A 19,228-nucleotide genomic window follows, 5' to 3' on the forward strand; every position below is an offset into this window, starting at 1 on the left:
TTATTCAGATTGGGTTATATCTAATCTGAAAATGCAAAATGCTCCAAAATTTTGAGTATAAGACAGGACACCTGAAGTAGAAGTGCCACACTGGCCTGACTGACATGCAATCAAAATACAAATACAATAAAAAAATATTCAGTATATTCAGTATATAAGATGTATATGAATCCTAAATAAATCTCATGTTTAAGTTTGGGTCCATCCTACTACTATGTTTAATTTTACACACACACACACACACACACACACACACACACCCTGCTTGCTTGATTTGTAAATTCCCCCAAATCTGAAATCTCTGTCTGAACCCAGGCATTTCAGATAAATCAGTGGGTTACCACTGAAAACATATTTGGGCCTACGAGTGGATATGTCTTACCTTAGATCTAAGATGCCCGCTCTGCGGGAAAGGTGAAGCAGCTGGAGGAGGGCTGAGTAGCCCTCTGACCTGCTGAGCCCAACACTGGCTTTCCAGCCAAAGTGTGTCACCCAGAGGAGGAGCTGTCGATATCCTTCCTTTCACCTCTTGTTTAAATTTTCAGTGTGAAAATATGTTCTCGATGGAATTAGTGCTCATTGCTCTCTAGGTTAATAATTCATGCCTGGGTAAACGTCCTTCATCTTATCTTCCAGGTGTAGCCACTATTAAGAGTTTGGCTGCTGAATGGCTGTCATCAAAGATCAGGGGCTAGAGAGACAGCTCAGTGGTTAAGAAAGAGCACTGGCTGCTTTTGCAGAGGACTGGGTTCAGTTCCCTTCACCTACACTGTAGCTCACAACCACCTGTAACTCCAGTTCCAGGGGATCCAATGCATTTTTTTGACCCCTGTGGGCATCAGACACACAAAGAGTACACAGTATACATGCAGGCAAAACACTCATGCACATAAAATAAATATAAAAGATTTTCTCAAAAAGAAAACAAACAGTAAATGTCAGCAAGGACGAAAGGTGGACTCTTCCTGGTTATTGTGCTTATCTCATCTCATTTACAAGCCACACATTTACACATGCTTACTACTATATGGCGTGTCCTGTCTATAATTTAGCTGGGGAGATGGTCAGTAAAGTGCTTGTCATACAAGTATAAGGACCTGAGTTCAAGTCCTCAGAACCCACGTGAAAGAGCTGCTCATGGTGATGGGCTCCTGTATTCTCGGTGCTGGGGAAGCAGAGACAAGGTCCTGGGGCTTGTTGGCCAGCCAGTCTGGTGATTCAGATCACCACAGGTTCAGTGAAAGACTCAAAAGATGAGGTGGAAGGGGCTGAGACTCGGTGGGTCTTGTGCTTGCTATGCACGTCTGTGTACTTGCATTCAGATCCCCAGCCCTACCCAAAGCCAGGCATGACAGCACATGTCTGTAACCACACACTGGAAGGAGCATGGGACTTAGTGGCCAGCTAGTCAAGGCTCAGTGAGATACCCTGTCTAAAAAAATAGAAGGTGGAGGAGCCAGAGAGATGCCCCAGTGCTTAAGAGTGCTTGCTGCTCTTCCACAGGACCAAAGTTCTGGTCCCAGCACCATGTCAAGCAGCTCAGAACTGCCTGTAGCTGAAGCTCATCTGACCTCCATGGACAGAGCATACATATGTGTCTAGATACACACATTGCAGGCAAAACACTCATACACAGAGCCAGAAAGTAAAAGTAAGATAGAGCATAAAGAAGACATCCCAAGTTGACCTCTGGCCTCCATACACACAACAACACATAAAGGTGCACGCACATACACACAGCTTTTGTCATCCTACAATAAATCCTTTTAAATAACCTTATGCTGTAGCCAGTGTACATGTCCAGTTATTCCTTAGGACATGTTCTGAGAGCCAGTGTAGCTGGAATTATCTCCAGTTCTGTCCGGGCTCACAGTCGCTCAGACCCAAGTAAACACACAGACGCTTATATTAATTATGAACTGAATGGCCTAATGGCTCAGACTTCTTGCTAGCTAGATCTTACATCTTAAATTAACCCATTTCTATAAATCTATACCTTGCCATGTGGCTCGTTACTTACTGGTATCTTTATATCTTGGCTTCTCATGGCAGTGGTTGGCAGCATCTCCTGACTCAGCCTTCCTGTTCCCAGAATTCTCCTCTCTCTTTGTCCCACCTATACTTCCTGCCTGGCTACTGGCCAATCAGCACTTTATTTATTAACCAATCAGAGCAACACATTCACAGCATACAGAGTGATATCCACAGCATGCCAGGATTTCATAGAAAAGGGTCTACTAAAAATTGTTGCCATTCTAATACAGAAATAGTTACTATGTTGTCAAATTTACACTTCTACAGGACTAATTAAGACCAAATTTATTAGCCCTATGGGTCTTCCATTTTGAGAAATGCCTCTGCATTTTTTCCATTGTTACTAAGTTTTTAATAGTTGTTAATATTGTGCACTTAAAATATTCTTTTGTTCTTCTTAGTTTGGTTTCTGTTGCTATGGAAAGAAAAAAACCAACAACCCATGGCCAAAAGCAACTTGGGAAGAAGCGGTTTATTTCAGTTTACAGGTGGTAGATAGTATATCCTTGAGGAAAACTGAGGCAGGGGCTTGGAGTGGAAATGATAGAGAAACACCGCCTACTGGCTTTTTCAGTTTCTTTTTTTCATACAGCTCAGGCCAACCTGCCCAGGAAGGTACCATGCACAGTTGGCTGGGCCCTCCTGCATCAAATTGCAATCAAGAAAACACCCCCCACACACCCACATGCCTGCAGCTGAGGTAATTTCTCAGCTGGGTTCCCAATTCCTAGTTGTGTTAGTGGATGGACAGCGGGGCCAACTATGACACTACAGCTACACCACTTTTTCTTACACCTTGTTGTGTCTTTCTGTGTGGCTTTAACTTCAGGGTAAATCAGTTTTGGATGAAAGAGCCACCAGCTATTTTATCACTACATTAAAAACAACACCTGAATAGCCACTGGCTATATTGTAACCTTGCTTAGATCTGGAGTCTGTCTGGGACAGGGTTCACTTGGGCTCTGATAACAGGTAGGGCTGGCTAAGTTCTCTGAGGGCTTTTCCACTCCCATGCCTGGGTTGGGAAGAAAATAGGTACAGCTGGCACATCTGTGCTGTCTAGGTGGTTCCCATTCTCTGGGTGACCTCTCCAGTGAGCCTCAGGGTGGCCAGCCTTCTGGAGGAGGTGGTGAGTTTCCAAGACACATAAGAGGCATTGCCCTGTGTCAGAGGAAATAATCTCTCCTTTAATACCTTCATTATTCTTATTTATGTGTATGAGTATCTGCCTGCATGTGTATGTTGGCACCACACGTGAAGACATGGGATCCCCTGAAGCTGGAGTTAGAAGCAGTTGTCTTGGTGTAGATGAAGGGAATGGAGCCTGGGTCCTTTGCAAGAGCACCAAATGCTCTTAGTCACTGAGCCATCTCTCCAGCCCGTGTTTTTCTTTTTAAGGAAGGAAACAAAAGGGTTCAGTTTGGCTGAGAAATCATATTTCATGGATTTACATATAAATTTCACCAGCTATATTAAAAAGAATTTGGAGAAATTTCAAAGAATGCAGTTGTTAAGAGGTACCTCCAAGTGAACAGTCTGGGCCAACAACAGCTCAGGACAGTGAAGGCTGTTGCCTCAGCTGATAGCAGTCTCCATTGTAGGTTAAGATGGGACTGGCAGCCCCCACACCCGAAACTGAGAAACTGCCCAATTGCACTTCTTCTAGGTCCTAGTGTCTGTTGGTGCCTTTTTTGGTGTGCTTCCCCCCCCCCCCCCCATTAAACCCATGTGTCACCAAGTTGGGGACTGAGCGCAGCACTTGAAAGTGGCTTACTGTATGTTGAGACCAACGCTGACTGCGCCTGCCTGTCTTCTGAGTGCTGGGATTACAGCTGTCACTACCATGCTTGATGCCTAGTTGCTTTAGCTAATTGTGCTAACGTTTAAGACCATTTACATAGTCGGTTTTCAAATATTTTGGTTTCCAGACCCCAGTACAGGCTGATAAGAACTAGATGTGGTGCCTCATGACTATAACAGAGTTCCAGGCCAGCCTGGGCTGCACAGCCACACCCAGTCTCTGGCAAAAGAAAGCCCTAGATGCTGGGGCTGTGTAGTATCAGGTAGAGTAACCAGGTCCCAGAGTTTAATCGATAGTACCACTAAAACAAATATTACATTACACCTTTGGGCCATCCCATTAGGCCCGGTAATGTGATTGTATAGCTAAGACTTTGCTGTATTCCAAATTAAAACAAACATTAAAATCTAATTTTGAAATAACAATTAATATAGACAGCATTTTAAATGAAAATAGCTGTTTTCCAAAATTAAAGAACCTTAGAAGAGTGGTGCTGTTTTACATATTTGCAAGTTTCTTTAATGTCTGGCATAATAGAAGACAGCTGGGGTTTCATCTGCCTGATTCTTTCCCCACACAGCTGCAGCCGCTGGAAAATCCCTCCAAGTTCTGAGTGAAATGGCAAATAGCATTTTGCATTTGTGAGAAGTCTTGACCTTGTGGGTTTCTTGCCCAGGCTCTTAGGAGCTCTTTGTGGCCTTTCTTTCCTTGGCCATGTAAGTGCCAGCTTTCTCTGAAAGCATGTCTGTCCTCCAGAGAAATCCACATGAGTTCTGGATTGAGGGTGTTACATGGACTGGATCTTCATGTCCCACAAGAGAATGGTGTGTGGGTAGAAGGGAAAGGCAAGATGGAAGTGTTCTGAAGTCCCCCCCTAAGTAGAAAATTTCATATAAATGGCCTGTCTTTAGAGCAACAGGGGCTACAACACCACTTAAGATTGTTACTACTACTAATAAAAGTCTTGCCAAACAATACAAATCAGTTTCATGTCACACAGTAAGTGACTGAAAATTACTGTATCAAGGTTCCAAAATTTCCAGCCTCAGCTCAGCCCCCTGCCCTTTCTCTGAGATTGGCAGCAGTTGGAACCTGGAACTCACAGGCACTGAGAATTTTGGTGTTCTTTAACAGCTTTCCTTGTGGCAGGCACTATTGCCTTCAGGGTTCAGCACTAACAAAAGACAGTCGCACTGTGGTCAGAAAGTATGAATGGGCTGAGGAGACAGCTTAGTGAGAAAGAGCTCTTGCTGTGAAAGCAGAGAGGCCTGAGTTCAAATTCCCACCTCTTCCATGTTCCTTTAATGTCTGTTGGAGAGCAGAGATAGACTGATTCCAGACTTTGCTGGGTAGCCAGCCTATAAAACAATGAGCTTCAGGTTTGGTAAGAGAGTGTCTCAAAAAATAGAGGAAGACACCAGACATCCTCCACACAGCACCACAAGTCTGCAAAGCTGGGCAAGGGAGTACATGCCTATAGCACTCGGAGGCTGAAGCAGGACCCAGAGTAGCAGACCATAAACATAGTAACCCTGTCTCAGGGAAATTGAACAGGATCTGCTCTCCGCCAGGCCCTCTCCTCTAATCCAAAGGGCTGTCATCCTTAATACTCGTGCTAACCTTTCTAAGAAAATGGCTTTCCTATAACTCTCTAATCCTTCCATTTTAAGCCGTTACCCAGGAACTGATTGTTCTTTCATTTGCTTTCTCCAAGCTCACAGCATGTGCTGCCAGACCAGAGATAAAAGCGTACTGCTTATTTCAGGTTACTGAAAACCAGTCCAGCCATTCCTGTCTCAGCCTCTCTACTTACAAGTCACACTGGAAATTGTTTTCTTTTTCAATCTGATCAGACCAGTGTAATGACATACCCAGGAGAGGTTCTGCAACCACGCCTAAGTACCCGGCTTCTAGCCCTGAGTTCACTTGGTGGTTGCCCTGTGACCACTACCCATGCGCGCACACACACAGATACTAAAGTAGAAGTAAGTCATGACTTTAGTCTTCACATGGCCGCTTGTTTTCCAGATGCATCAGATTGTCGTTCAACTAGAGTTGAAGGACTAGTTGGATAAGAATTGAGATGGTGATGTCACTGTTTCACCTGATTTGAATACTGCTATATAATCCAAAACAGTGGCACATATTTGAGCTTTTGATTAAGTATTGTTGAACACTAATATGGTAGGCCTTGTAGTCTGTGTGGGAGGAAATTACCACTCTCCAGAGACACCTAAGACAGATGTGTAGCCAAATAGCCAACATCATATCTGTGTAATAACCCAGGTAGGTTTTTCCTCCTAGTTTGTAATATATTGCAACACCTCGATTCCACAGCATCTGCAGCCTACACGTCAGCCTTGTGCTCTATAAAAGTTAGAGTAAAAATCCCTTTGCACTTAGAAGGTAGGGAAGGAAGGATTCCAAGGTCAGCCTGTTCTACATGAGATAGTTTCCAAAAGACGGAAGAAAAAAAAAAAACTCTTAAAAGGGCCATAGAGATGACTGAGCAGTAAGGGCCCTGGCTGCTCTTCCAGAGGGCCTAGGTTCAGATCCCAGCACCCACAGGGCAACTCAACTGTTTTTTAACTCCAGTTCCAGGGGATCTGATGCCCTCTTCTGATCTCTGCAGGCACTGCATGCATGTGGTGCACAGACATGTGCAGGGACAACACCCATACACATAAAATAGTAATCAACTTTTCTTTTGATTCCTTAGAGACAGCTGAGGTGTGACTCAGATGTAGAGTTCTTGCTTACCTACTATGAGAGCCACAGAATTTGGACCCATTTGAGATTTGTTCACTTCCTGTTGGACACTCTCCTGTTGGAGAGTTGAGTGTTGGTATAACAGGAATTAGAAATCTTTGTGGGGATGACTTGGTGCCTAGGCCAGTCTCCTTCCCTTTATTGAGGAAGATACAATGGCCTTGACCCACTCTGTTCTAGTGAGGCTGTCCAGATTCCCTGGACACAGTGGTGTGTTGTGTGAGAGCCAGTCTAACGGACTTGCTCGGGTGGGCCTTTGGTCCACAAGTTCTTTCCAAGAGACAGTGACTGACTGCAGCTCTCGAAGTTCCAGCACCCTCCTCTCCTCTCCTCACCCTTATAGACTTCTGCACAGTGCTTACTTAGCACATATCTTCCCTCCTGGTCTCATGGAACAGAATGGCCAACCCCCTCCAGTCCCACTTTTGCCTCAGTTCTCCAGTGCTGAGGTTATAGATGTGTGCCACTACATCAGGCCTCTGAGTCTCTGGTGACATTTTTTAAGCTCCTCCTGCTCCCCACATCTAGGTCACAAATCACTATCATTTAATGAAAGAGTTGGTGATTGTGGGTTTGGTTGTTGTTTTTGGTTTTGGGTTTTTTGTTTTGTTTTGGTTTGGTTTTGGTTTTTTGAGACAGGGTTTCTCTGTGTAGCTTTGCACCTTTCCTGGAACTCACTTGGTAGCCCAGGCTGGCCTCGAACTCAGAGAAATCCGCCTGGCTTTGCCTCCCGAGTGCTGGGATTAAAGGTGTTCGCCATCACCTCCCAGCTTAGAAAATTATTCTTATTGCCATTTAATGTCCACTGTTAACTTCTAAACTTGAGTGTACTGTAGTAGGAATTTTAAAGGTACTTGTTAATAAAACTCAAACCCGAGGCCAGTTATTGGGGTGAATGCTGGAAGATCAGAGACACAGAACAAGCCACAGTTTCTCACTTGCTCCAAAGCCTGAACACTTCTCCAGCCAAATGCTTAACTAAATACACGCTTTTCTCTCTACATGTTTTTCTCTCCTCCAATTCCTGGTCCTCATGCCTTATATACTTTTCTCTTTCTGCCCCCACTCCTTGGGATTAAAGGTTGGGTTTCTGGGATTAAAGGCGTGGGTCACCATGCTTTGCTGTTTCTAAAGTGGCCTTGAACTCAGAGATCCACCTGGCTCTGCCTCCCAAGTGCTGAGATTAAAGGTGTGTACCACCACCGCCCAACTTCTGTTAGGGCTTACTCTTCCTATTTTCTAGCCACCATTTTTGGCTTTGTTCTAGTGGCTGTCTGTTCTCTGACCCCAGATATGTTTATTTCGGGGAACACACAATATTTCAGGGAACATAATACCCAACACATTTCTGTACTCAAGAATCATTTTGGGGTCTTGTTAAAAAGCAAGTGGATTGGGTCTAGGGTGAAGTCTGCTGTGTGCATTCCTAACAAAATCCCAGGTGATGTTGACATTGCTTCTTTGCCTGGGGACTATATTTTGAGTAGCAAGTTCATAGGACATTCAGAGTATGTGCAAATCCAACAGTAATAATATCCACATGCATTTCTTTTTCTATAGTAAACACAGAGCAGTAAAATAATGTTGGGTATTAGTGTGACCAGCTAGAGCCCTATTCTTTCCAACCTTGACCTTGAGCCTTGTTCTCCAAGATAGGAAGGGCTTCCTGGCATCAACACTGCTGGAATCCACAGCTGAAGTGATTCTGTGTTTTGCTCTGTCTGGTGCACTTTAGGATGCTTAGTAGTGCATCCTTTGACCTCTCTCTGCCAGATACTAGCAGTATCCTCCTCCCTCTCAGGTGTAATGACCCAGAAATGACTTCGACACTGTTGAAGATTTCATTTAGCCTCTAGCTATCACCCACCGCCCTGAGGCTTATTTTGAAATGTGGCATTGGGTGGAGTGTTGTGTGTGCTTCACATAAGTGGCTTGCTCACTATCTTGAAACTCTTGTAAAGGAGATCCATGGAGTAACTAGCCAGTTGGCAGCCTTTACAGCCTCTTGCTCCCTAGGGATGCTCGTTCTTTACTTTATGGAGTAGCCATCAGAGCATGGATGCCAGAAATTGCTTGGGATCTGTTGAAGCATGCTAGCCCACTTGGACTGCGCTGCCCTTTACTCTCACTTCTTGCTGATATATATGTCTGCCTGCTTCTAGCTCAGTCTCATTGTCCTCTGTTCCCAACCCCATGACCTCTGGTTTTTTTTTAAAGCAGATAACTAAGTCTTTAGAATTAAACCTACACCTATAATCTCAGCCCTCAGTGGAATAGGAAAGATGGTAAACTTATGAAACTGCCTCAGAAATGTGTGTCTGTAAGCCAAGGTGCTGTCTTCTAATAAAATTTTAATGTTGATAGCTAGAAGTACAGATTTGAAAATGGAGTGTAACCCTCTGCTTCAGGGTTCTCATTTGAAGACTGGGATGTAGCTGGCTTTTCTGTAGATATGGAAGAGCCGCAGAGGGCTTGGAGAGAGGAAGTAGGGAGGACTCACAAAAATTACTGTAAAGCAGAAGTTGTTTTTTGTGGAAATTTTTATACTGGAAAAGTTTAGGTCACCCCAGAGCACATCGGATCCTACTAGGACTGCACCAATGGCAGGGTTTTGTTTTGTTCTTTTCCAGTGGCTTTATTTGTTGGTTTGTTTTTAGGCTTGTGTCTTAAATGACTGAACTCAGCTGTGCTGTTTAAATTCTCTTTCAGCCACATGTGCTGAGCAGCAGGTACTGCGATGGTAGTTTTAGGAATGATAGTCAGCAGTGTCCCACTAATGAGGCGAGCATGCGCCATGGGGTCACAAGGACGGCTGCCGGTGGGGAGAACCCCTTTGTTGACTCAGGAGATGCACCTGGCAGTTCGCAGACTTGGCTGCACCAGCAGAATTGTGCTGTGGCTCGCTATGCCTGCTCCTGGTGCTATGCCTGCTCCTGGTGCTATGCCTGCTCCTGGTGCTATGCAGCTGTGTTAGGTCAGAAACCATTATAGAAATAAAAAAGATAAGGACTAAATTAAAAGCAATGTCCACTTTTCTTGATATATTTGACAAGAAACAAGCATCTGGTTTTGCCTTGTAAAGAGTTGTATTACTTTACTTTTGTTTTGAACCATATTTTGGTTGCAGAGAAACTTTAAATGTCTGTTTAAGAAAATCTGTAAGTGGGACTGAAGAGGTGGCTCATTGATTAAGAGCATTTGCTGCTTTTCCAGAGGACCCAAGGTCAGTTGGCAGTGCCCACCTCAGGTGCCTCACAGCCACCTGAGATTGCAGCTCCAGAAAGTCAGACACCCTCTTTGGCTTCCACTGGCACCAACACACACACACACACACACAGACCCATACACATACACTTAAATAAATAGTAGATCTTTTTTCTTTAATGAAAAAAATCTGGAAGGCAAACCGTGATCTCTTCAGTTAGTTTCAGACAGACTCTAATTTTAGCAGGTCCATATTCCTGGCTCAGTTTATAAAGTGCTAGCTGGCCTCACAAGCATGAGGAACTGACTTTGAGCCCCCAGAATCCATGTAAAAATGCTGGGCATGATGAGGTGGAAACTGGGCTTGCTAGTACCAACGTAAATGCTGGGTGTAGCAGCACACATCTGTAACCCCAGCACTTGAGAGGGTGGGGCAGAGACCGGCAGAACTCTCTTCTCCACTAGTCTGGCTGGGTAGACTCCAGCACTGTGCTCGAGTTCTCAGGTCAGAACTTCACTTAGTGTAACCATCGGATTGGTGACAGTTGAGTTTCTTATTGTGGAAACGGAAGTTTTTCCTGTGAATGCAAGAAACAGTGCTGGAATGTGGGCGCCACAGCCCCAACTCGTGGGAAGATGGGGCAGGGAGGAGTCTTGAGTTCAGAGTCAGCACAACAGAGGAGGGCAGAAGGCTAGTAGAGATATGTTTAGCTGACCTGAGCGTCAGCCGCCTCCTCAGCCATTCTAGCAGGAAATGGATGGGCAGCTGGGTGTGATGGTGCCTATCTGTCATGCCAGTGTTTGGAGGCCTTGGCAGGAGGATCCTCACCGGAGTGTGAGATCAGCCTAGACGCCACAGTGTGACACTGTTTCTGGAGAGAGGGCCGAAGGGAGGAGAGTGTGGACAGACCTTTTCCTTGGCAGCTTCGGATAGATAGTCCACCTCCCTTCTCCATTTTTTGAAGTATAACAGAAATACGCACCATAGCCTTTTCTTTGTTACAAAACATTTATATTGAGTCCCTAGATTTGTAACTCTTTCTTTACACCTTTCCCACCTTTATAAAGGAACAATCTTGATTTGGGTTTCTAGCTGTATCCCAAGTGGTCCTGTGTCTACATGGGAATTGCCTATAGGAGAAGCAGGGGCATCTCCATGCAGGTTCTGGAGTGTCCCCTTCCCCTCCCACCCTCAAGCTGAGGACCGAACCCAGGGCCTTGCACTTGCTAGACAAGCACTCTACCACTGAGCTAAATCTCCAACACTCCCACCCCACCCCCGCTGGAGTGTCTTTTACATACTCTAAACTCAGCACCATCTGCCAAGGGAGCTAAGGAGTCTTTAGTTCCAGTTTTATTCTGATGGTCAATCAAGTTTGAGACCCATCAGTTGCTCTCTGGAGTCTGCATATTGCTAAGCTTTTGTTTTAAGAGGCCATGTCACTTTTAGGGTACTGACCCTCTTATTTTTTCTAGGTTGGCTTCTTAGCATTATCAAGTTAGATATTTTTAAAAGTATGGCTCCTTGTCGTTAGTATTTTTATTTTTTTAAAAAGTTATAATGTTGGCTGTGGTGGCACATGACTTTAATCCCAGCATTCTGGAGGCAGAGGTAGATGGATCTCTGAGTTCAAGGACAGCCTGGTCTGCATGTTTGTGAAGAGCTGGTTCTGTGGATTGAACTCAGGTTTTCAGGCTTGGCAGCAAGCAGCTTTACCTGCTGAACCATCTTGCCAGCCCGACAATGGATATTTTTAGAAGGCAATTTGGAATAGTGTTGATTGAACTTGAAAGGAAATCCAAGACCTAAGTGCTGGCAGTCTTTATGTGGTAAGAAGACATCATTTCTTAGTTTCTAGACAGCTGTCTTGTTGCATGGCCCTCATGTAGCAGGTATAAAGCTCGCATTCTGTGGTGAGGTCTGTCTTAGAAGGGCACTGAGCTCCTCCAGAATGACTTCCCCTTCTTGACCTAACTGTCTCCAGGGTCGGAGTCTGTGAGCCACTCTTACTTTCTGAATACTGCTGAGTCTGACAGGAGCTTGCCCTGGCTTTCCGACCTTGCTGGGGTCACAGGGTCAGTGTTCAGGTCTGTGTCTGAGCCCGTGCTGCATGTGGTCATCCCAGTTTGGTCAGGCCCGTGTTTTAAAGTCCCAGTGTCATTGGTGTTCGGTGTTTTCACCCCAGCTTGTTGTCTTTGCAAAGCTCACTCTTATCGTGTGATTTTCTTCTTTCCCTCATCCTAACTTTCAGTCTGAAAGGGGAAAGAAGCTGTGTGGTTAGGTTTAAGGAAGTACAGCCACAGGTGGCCTCTTAGTCCCTCTCTCTTCCACTTCATCTCTGTCCCCTCATCTGAAAAGATCAAGCCTGCTTTGAATCAGTTAACATGAATTTTGGGGGACAGTCTTGTTCAGCCCCCAGTCCATGGCCATCTGGCACTCTGCCTTGTACATGAGCATTCATTGAGAGTCTGAGCAAATCTGGTGTATTAAAAGAACCGTTTTGCAGTTTTGAGCCAGGCGGTGGTGGCATAAGCCTTTAATTCCAGCACTCGGGAGGCAGAGGGGGTGGATCTCTGAGTTCAAGGCCAGCCAAGGAAGCTACACAGAGAAAACTGTCTGGGGGATTGAGGGGAGTAGTTTTGTCCGCTCCATTGCCATTTGCCTGCATGCAGTATACTACTCCCCAATTGTTCTTGCCATAGTACTTTGCTGACTGATAGGAGCAGGTCTTCGTAGGTCTTAGAATTGGAGGGTAAGTGTCACCACTTTTGTTGAGGTGCTGAATACAAAGCCCTCTGGAAGCCAGTGCAATGTTTTAAGGATAGTGTCACCAAGGGTGTAAACACGCATATTTAACAACAGGGTTTGGTTAGTGGCTTATATACACGCATTAGTGTTTAGTTTAACACTAAAGTGAAAACGGGTTACATACTTGACATTCTCCTTTCTCCTCAGTTTATAAAGTAAAAAGTAACGTCACCAAGTTGGGATAACAGCTGAATCAGCATTTGTAGGAGCTGAGTCAAGAGGATCATGACTTCAAGCCAGCCTGGACCACTCTGTCTCAGAGGACCAGAAGTGGAGGAGCTTAGAAATTTATTAGCTAAAGCAATAGCGTGTTTATGTCCATGTTCATATGTGTGCATGTGGAGACTGAAGTCTATGTTGTATGTCTTTATCTCAATGTGGAGTTCACCAATTTGCTAGCCTGGCTAGCTGACCAGCCCCACCAGGGTCCAAACTCTGCCAAGCACTTTAGTTAGGGCAAAGATTATGGAGATAGAGTACAAGGAAGAGTCAGTGTATGGGTCATAAAATGAGATTCTTGGTACTAGAAATGGTTACAAGAGATGATGTAGCTCTGAGAAAACTTATTTGTCACTGAATGAGAAATGAGAACATGATCTGTCCTAGGTGTGGTTGAGGAGGTTTTAGAAAAAAGGGGGAGAACAGGCAGAGGCATCTGGAAGAGTCCAGACTGAACCTGGCCAGCAGAATGAACAGGGCCATTGCCGGGAGGGGGGAGGGGGAGGGGGAGGGAGAGGGTGAGAGAGAAAGAGAAAGTGGGGGCAAGCGAACAAGAGAGGAGCCATGGAACAAGAGGCCAAGAGAGAAACCAGAAAAGCCAATAGAGTGTGTGGACCAAGAGAGCCCCAAACAGCTGAATTGTAAGGTCGAGAAGCAGCTGTGGGAAGGAGACACTGCACTGAGACTTGTCTTTGAGACCTGACAGTCACCAACCTAGCTCCTAAGACAAGTTTTAATTGCTGTTTGAGAGTTGAAAGCATCGTATCTGGTTATAACTGGTAGACTTAGCATGGACCGGATGTTCTTCTGTCATGGCTCACTTTCTGATGGAGGATGAGTTTATACCACAGCCTTTATGAAGAGAACCCAGACATTAAATCAAAAGGATGGAGAGGGGGGATTCTTTCCTTTTCTGAGACAATGTCACCATCCTTTATCTGCTGATGTATTATTTTTCACAGTGCTGGTCCCAAAGGTGACAACATCTATGAATGGAGATCAACCATTCTCGGGCCCCCGGGGTCTGTGTATGAAGGTGGCGTATTCTTCCTTGATATCACTTTTACACCAGAATATCCCTTCAAGCCTCCAAAGGTAAGAAGTCTGTGTATTCTCAGATTTGACTGTCCCTGTCAGAGACACATTGAAGTTTTAAAAATGTAATCATGAAAGCTAGATTTCTTCCATGCTGTGTTGGTGTCCTACCCAGGCCTCCTTACCTGTGGGTGCTCCATTTTAGTGATTTAGGTAGACAGTCTAGATCTGATATATGGGTCAGAAAAGATCTTAGCTTCTTGAGTATACAGTGTTTGCTAGTTTTAACTGAATATGATGATTGTTGATTGAGTTGGCTCCTCAGTTAGCAATAGGCATTTCTAGGGGTAAGTGCTTAAAACCTGTGCTATTTATAGTCAAGTTTATTAGATTTGAAGCTTACTCAAAAGCAGTGTATTACTACCAGCTAACACAAGAGGTCAGCAAACAACCAACAATTCAAACTTAGAAATATTCATATTTAAAACATTAAAATTAAGCCAAACATGTCATCCCAGCACTCTGGGTATGGCAACAGGCAGGAGGATCAAAAGTTTGCAGTTAATCTGGGATGCACAGTCCAAGGCTAGCCTGATCAAGAAAAGAAAAACCCTGCTGGGTGGTGTTAGTACACACCTTTAATCCGAGTACTGAGGAGGCAGAGGCAGGCAGATCTCTACAGAGTGAGCTCCAGGCCAGCCAGGACTACACAGAGAAACCCTGTCTAGAAAAGAATAGAGGAAGTGTTGAACCTCCTCAGCCTTTGACAGTGGGCATCGCCTTCAAATGAAAGGCGACAGTGTGAACAAGCTCTGTCACCTCACAGTCTGTGGATTAGTCAGCTGAAATGTAGAGTAAAAGTCTCCTTCCAGAATGCTGCTTGACAATAACCTTATTTTTAGGTTACGTTTCGTACAAGAATTTATCACTGTAATATTAATAGCCAAGGAGTTATTTGCTTGGACATATTGAAAGACAACTGGAGCCCAGCACTAACCATCTCGAAAGTCCTCCTCTCTATCTGCTCACTCCTTACAGACTGCAATCCTGGTAAGGTTAATAATCTTCTGCACTTTATTTCTTACTAAATGAAAAGGTACTTGTTTTCCACATAAACTAAGACCCATGTTTTCAAGGGATGTTTTAATCAGAGTTTAACTCACTAGCTGGAAAACATTGCTGCTTGCCTACTCTTATGTCCAGCGCCGAGGCTGAATGAGTGGCTGTTGCCTCCCTGTTTGGGTGGTGGTTCAGTGACCACTTGCCCCATAGCCAGTTCTCACTTTGGAAAGTGGTATTTTTCTGCTAAGTACTTGGTGATTACAGAATTACAATCTTATTGGGACTAATGGTTTTAAAATAAAAAGAATTGATTAAACATACAAATTTAATTAGTCATTCCATTTTCAGAGAACCATTTTTAGTTGGGGGTCTGGGTTTTGGCCTTTTCTAGGCATACAGAGTACAATAGGTGGTGTCAATTGCACCAGCCACAAAGGTTTTGCAGCATCCACAGTGCTCTGAGTGGTGAGCAGAGGTGGTCCTGGAGCCTTGGGCAGCCAGACTTGTACGTTTGGTCATACACATGAAGAGGAGGAGCGTCACTTGTTGGGAGAGAAGTCGGAGAAGAAAATATGGCCAGGCCACTCATTTTTTAGCAAGACTCCTCCCAAACTCCTTGTTTTACTTTCTATTAAAGATGAGAAGCTGGGGCTGGAGAAATGGCCCATCTATTTAGAGCAATTGTTCTTGCAGAGAACTCGGGTTCAGTTCCCAGCCCCCACATGGCAGCCTGCATCTCTAGCATGCAGGCAGAGTACTCATACACATCAAGTAAATCTTTTTGAAAACACCCTGGCGAGTGTTTCAGGCATAGGGCATGGTCATAACTGTTTGCTCTGTGTTAATATCCAAAGTGTCTGATTTTCTTTCTCCAAAGTAATCTACATGTTTTTCTTCCAGCTGACCCTTTGGTGGGAAGTATTGCCACTCAGTATATGACCAACAGAGCAGAACACGACAGAATGGCCAGACAGTGGACCAAGAGATACGCTACATAAACTGGGTTTTCAGTTCTTACATTATCTGTCTGTCACAGAAGAGAGCTGCTTATGATTTTGAAAGGGTGGGGGAGGGTGGGAGTTGGTAAAGAGTAGGGTATTTCTATAACAGATATTATTCAGTCTTACTTCCTAAGATTTTGTTGTAACTTAAGGTATCTTGCTACAGTAGACAAATTGGTAATAGTGACTTTTCGAGCTGTCAGTTTTGCAAGATTAGCTGACTTTGAGTCCAACAGGGAAGAATGTACATGTAGACACTTGGGTTTCATTGACTGTAGTCTACTGTCATTTCAAAATCAGCTTAAATTTTTATAGGTTACACACATGGCCGCTTATGTAAAGTCCCATTTTCTTGTTTAAAAAAGTTGGAATTTGTCTCTTTACTTCTTAGAAGGAAACAATGGTATTTAACAGTTTATAGAGATCATTACCTTCTATATATAAAATGGACACCTGGCTATGAGACACCATGTAGGAAACGAGTAGTTAATGTATTTTATTTCATATGCAAATTACTTTAAAGGTTGAATCAGGATTTGTGGAAACCTGTAGTGAAATACCTTAAGCTGTTAACCATAGGTGAGGAATAGGAACTGCTCAGTGGACTGGTTATGTGTTTTAGACTTCTTACGTCTGCATTTGTTACTGTGCTAATAAACAATATTAAGAACAACCCTGACCCTGCCGTGCTCATTTCTCTCTCTAGAGTCTTTGCTTCTGAAGCAGGTTCAGGAATACACATGACTTACATATGCCAGGACGATTGAAAAACTAACAGCCATTGGTGGCCCACACCTTTAATTCCAGCAGTTAGGAGGCAAAGGCAGGCAGAACTCTGTAAGTTCCAGGATGGGCTTCAAAGCCACACAGAGAAACTCTATCTCAAAAAAAAAAAAAACAGAAAACAAAACAAAACAAAAAAAGAATTAATAGTCAGCTGAGCTTCAAAGATGCCTGTTTCTGAAAGCATTATCTGATTTGCGGATGTAGCAGTAACAGAAGAAGTGAGCTGCCTGGTGAGCTGGTGCCACCGCTGGCTTTGCAGGGCAGAGTTTGATTCCTGCTGGTGCTACTGCTGCTGCTGCTGCTGCAGCTGCACATTTCCCCAGACCCGTGTAGGTAAAAGCCTGTCACCCTAGCATGTGGGTAGAGGCCAGAGAATCTGAGTTCAAGGTTATCCTCAGCTACACACTGAGTTTGAGACTAGCCTAGACTACATGAGATCATTTCTCACAAAAAGGAAAACTGACCCAGAACATGTTCATTATATAACTGAGAGAAGTGACTTAGCAATCAAAGAGAAAAAAAGTATAGGGGGGGGGTGCACACCTTAAATCCCAGCACTCAGGAGTCAGAGGCAGGTGGATCTCTGTGAGTTCAAGGCCAGCCTGGTCTACAGAACGAGATCCAGGACAGTCAGGGATATTACAAAGTGACACCCTGTCTTTAAAAATAAAAAAAAAAAAAAAAGAATTGGCCAAGACTGGGCATAGTGGCACACACCTTTATTCCCAGCAGAGGAAGACTTTAGTCCAAACAAGCCCTGTCTTTCAAGAGAGATGGCAGGGCAAACCGTGGCTATAAGCCCAGTATTCAGGGTTGACTAGGGCACACGGATTCTGCCTAAGTAATTTATTAAGACCCTTTCTCAAAAAGTAAAAAGGTCAATGATACATGTGCATGAAGCACTGTGTGTTCAGTCTGCAGTACCACCAACAAAAAAAAGCAAAGAGCAACGATGCTGATGTTATTCACAGTGGTCCTGTTGGCTTGAACTCACTAGACTGAGACAGCCACTGTGATCACTGTAAGGAAGACTCCATACTTTACTTGTGGTCTTAATATATTCTTAAAGTTGACTCATAGTTGAAGCCTCCAAGCAGCTTATTTCCTAGTTCTTAGGATAGTGCTATCAAGCTTTTTAACACAGTGACCCACACTCTTCAGATTTGGCTAAGATCTTCCATAAACTATAGTACTTACTCGGTTAAATATTTAGAGCAAAGCAAAACCATGACTTTTGTTCTATTTAGCAAAGCCTCTGTGAAATAAGAATTTAACACATGTGGATCCAAATTGTCATTATTGATACAATTTAGGTACACAAAACAATTGTCAAGTTTTATAATCTTAGATATTAGTGATTAACCTTTAAAGAAATTTAGATATTTTATGTGTATGAGTGATTTTCACTGCATGTATATATGGGCACTGTGCATGCAGTACTTGAAGTCGAGAGAGGACATTGGATCTCTTGGAATCAGCTACTGGTAGTTGTGAGCCACCATGTAGGTACTAGGAATTGAACCCAAGTCTTCTGCAAGAGCATCAATTTTGTTTGTTTGTTTGTTGTTTTTCAAGACAGGGTTTCTCTGTAGCTTTGGATCCTGTCCTGGAACTCACTCTGTAGACCAGGCTGACCTTCAACTCACAGAGATCCACCTGCCTCTGCCTCCTGAGTGCTGAGATAAAGGCATGCACCACTACCACCCAGCAAGAACATCAATCTTAACAGCAATGTCTCCAATCCTGATCAGCCTCCTCCACTGAAAGGTAGTCCAGCAACTTGAGTTCAACTCCTGGAACTGACTGCAAACACATATCACATACATATAGTAATAAGCCTTTTTGAAATTATATTCGCAATAAGGAATTTGCATAAAATTACAATGACTGGACAGTTCCTGACAGGCTAGAAGGGTTCCCATGGAACACTGCATACTCTACAAATTTTATTTTACTATTAATGAAAAGCGCAACATAGATAACAAAGATGGTGATTTCAAGAATAGGTTTCAAATAAAGACAAAATGTCCAACAATAATAACTTAGCCCAGTAAGTTAACTATAACATAAAGTGCATTGGATTCCCACTAGGGTTCCCTAAGTCCCAGAGGTGGTTTATAAAGGGCAATGGTAAACCGTAACCTTGTGCCATGCTACGGACGGTTCAAGGCTTGACTCAGTTTTCAGAATTGGAGTTCCCCTTATTTTTCCTCCCAGGCAAAGGGAAGCTGGATTTGCTCTGGGGCTGGGAAAGCTTGCTGGCTAGTAAAGTGAAGGGCTCAATCAGTGTCCTCCGGTCAGTCACTGTCACCTCCCACAGTTTCACTCTCTCACTCTTCGCCCACTGCTGCGCCACCTCAGCATCCACTTGTCTCTGCTCAGAAAGGTCGATTTTGTTTCCCAGCACAACAATTGCCACCTGAAAGAAAATGGTGACTTAGCAGACTGCTTTACTTAAATGATATCGAGGTGAGAGCCAGTAATCTCAGCTGCTCTAGAGTTGAGGCA

At 44.0% G+C, this 19,228-nt stretch overlaps 2 protein-coding genes across 7 annotated transcripts in view; one reads left to right on the forward strand and one right to left on the reverse strand.

The window, feature by feature from the left end:
• Ube2e1 (ubiquitin conjugating enzyme E2 E1) overlaps positions 1 to 16,613 on the forward strand; it is a 56,144-nt gene extending 39,531 nt beyond the window's left edge. For all 3 annotated transcript variants that reach the window (XM_036199016.1, XM_036199015.1, XM_036199017.1), the window contains 3 exons: positions 13,799 to 13,931; positions 14,774 to 14,921; positions 15,834 to 16,613. In XM_036199016.1, coding sequence (XP_036054909.1) covers positions 13,799 to 13,931; positions 14,774 to 14,921; positions 15,834 to 15,931 — 379 coding nt within the window. In that variant the 3' untranslated portion in view covers positions 15,932 to 16,613. The remainder of the gene's footprint in view (positions 1 to 13,798; positions 13,932 to 14,773; positions 14,922 to 15,833) is intronic.
• Positions 1 to 19,228, reverse strand: part of Nkiras1 (NFKB inhibitor interacting Ras like 1) — a 44,272-nt gene that overhangs the window by 14,716 nt on the left and 10,328 nt on the right. For 3 of the 4 annotated variants that reach the window (XM_036199011.1, XM_036199012.1, XM_036199013.1), the window contains exon 4: positions 18,546 to 19,139. The exons of the other annotated variant lie outside the window; for it this stretch is intronic. In XM_036199011.1, the coding sequence (XP_036054904.1) occupies positions 18,897 to 19,139 (243 nt within the window). In that variant the 3' untranslated portion in view covers positions 18,546 to 18,896. Of the gene's footprint in view, positions 1 to 18,545; positions 19,140 to 19,228 lie in introns of those variants that run through there. 4 annotated transcript variants of the gene reach the window in all.

Source organism: Onychomys torridus, chromosome 9 (assembly GCF_903995425.1).
Source record: "Onychomys torridus chromosome 9, mOncTor1.1, whole genome shotgun sequence".
NCBI lineage: Eukaryota > Metazoa > Chordata > Mammalia > Rodentia > Cricetidae > Onychomys > Onychomys torridus.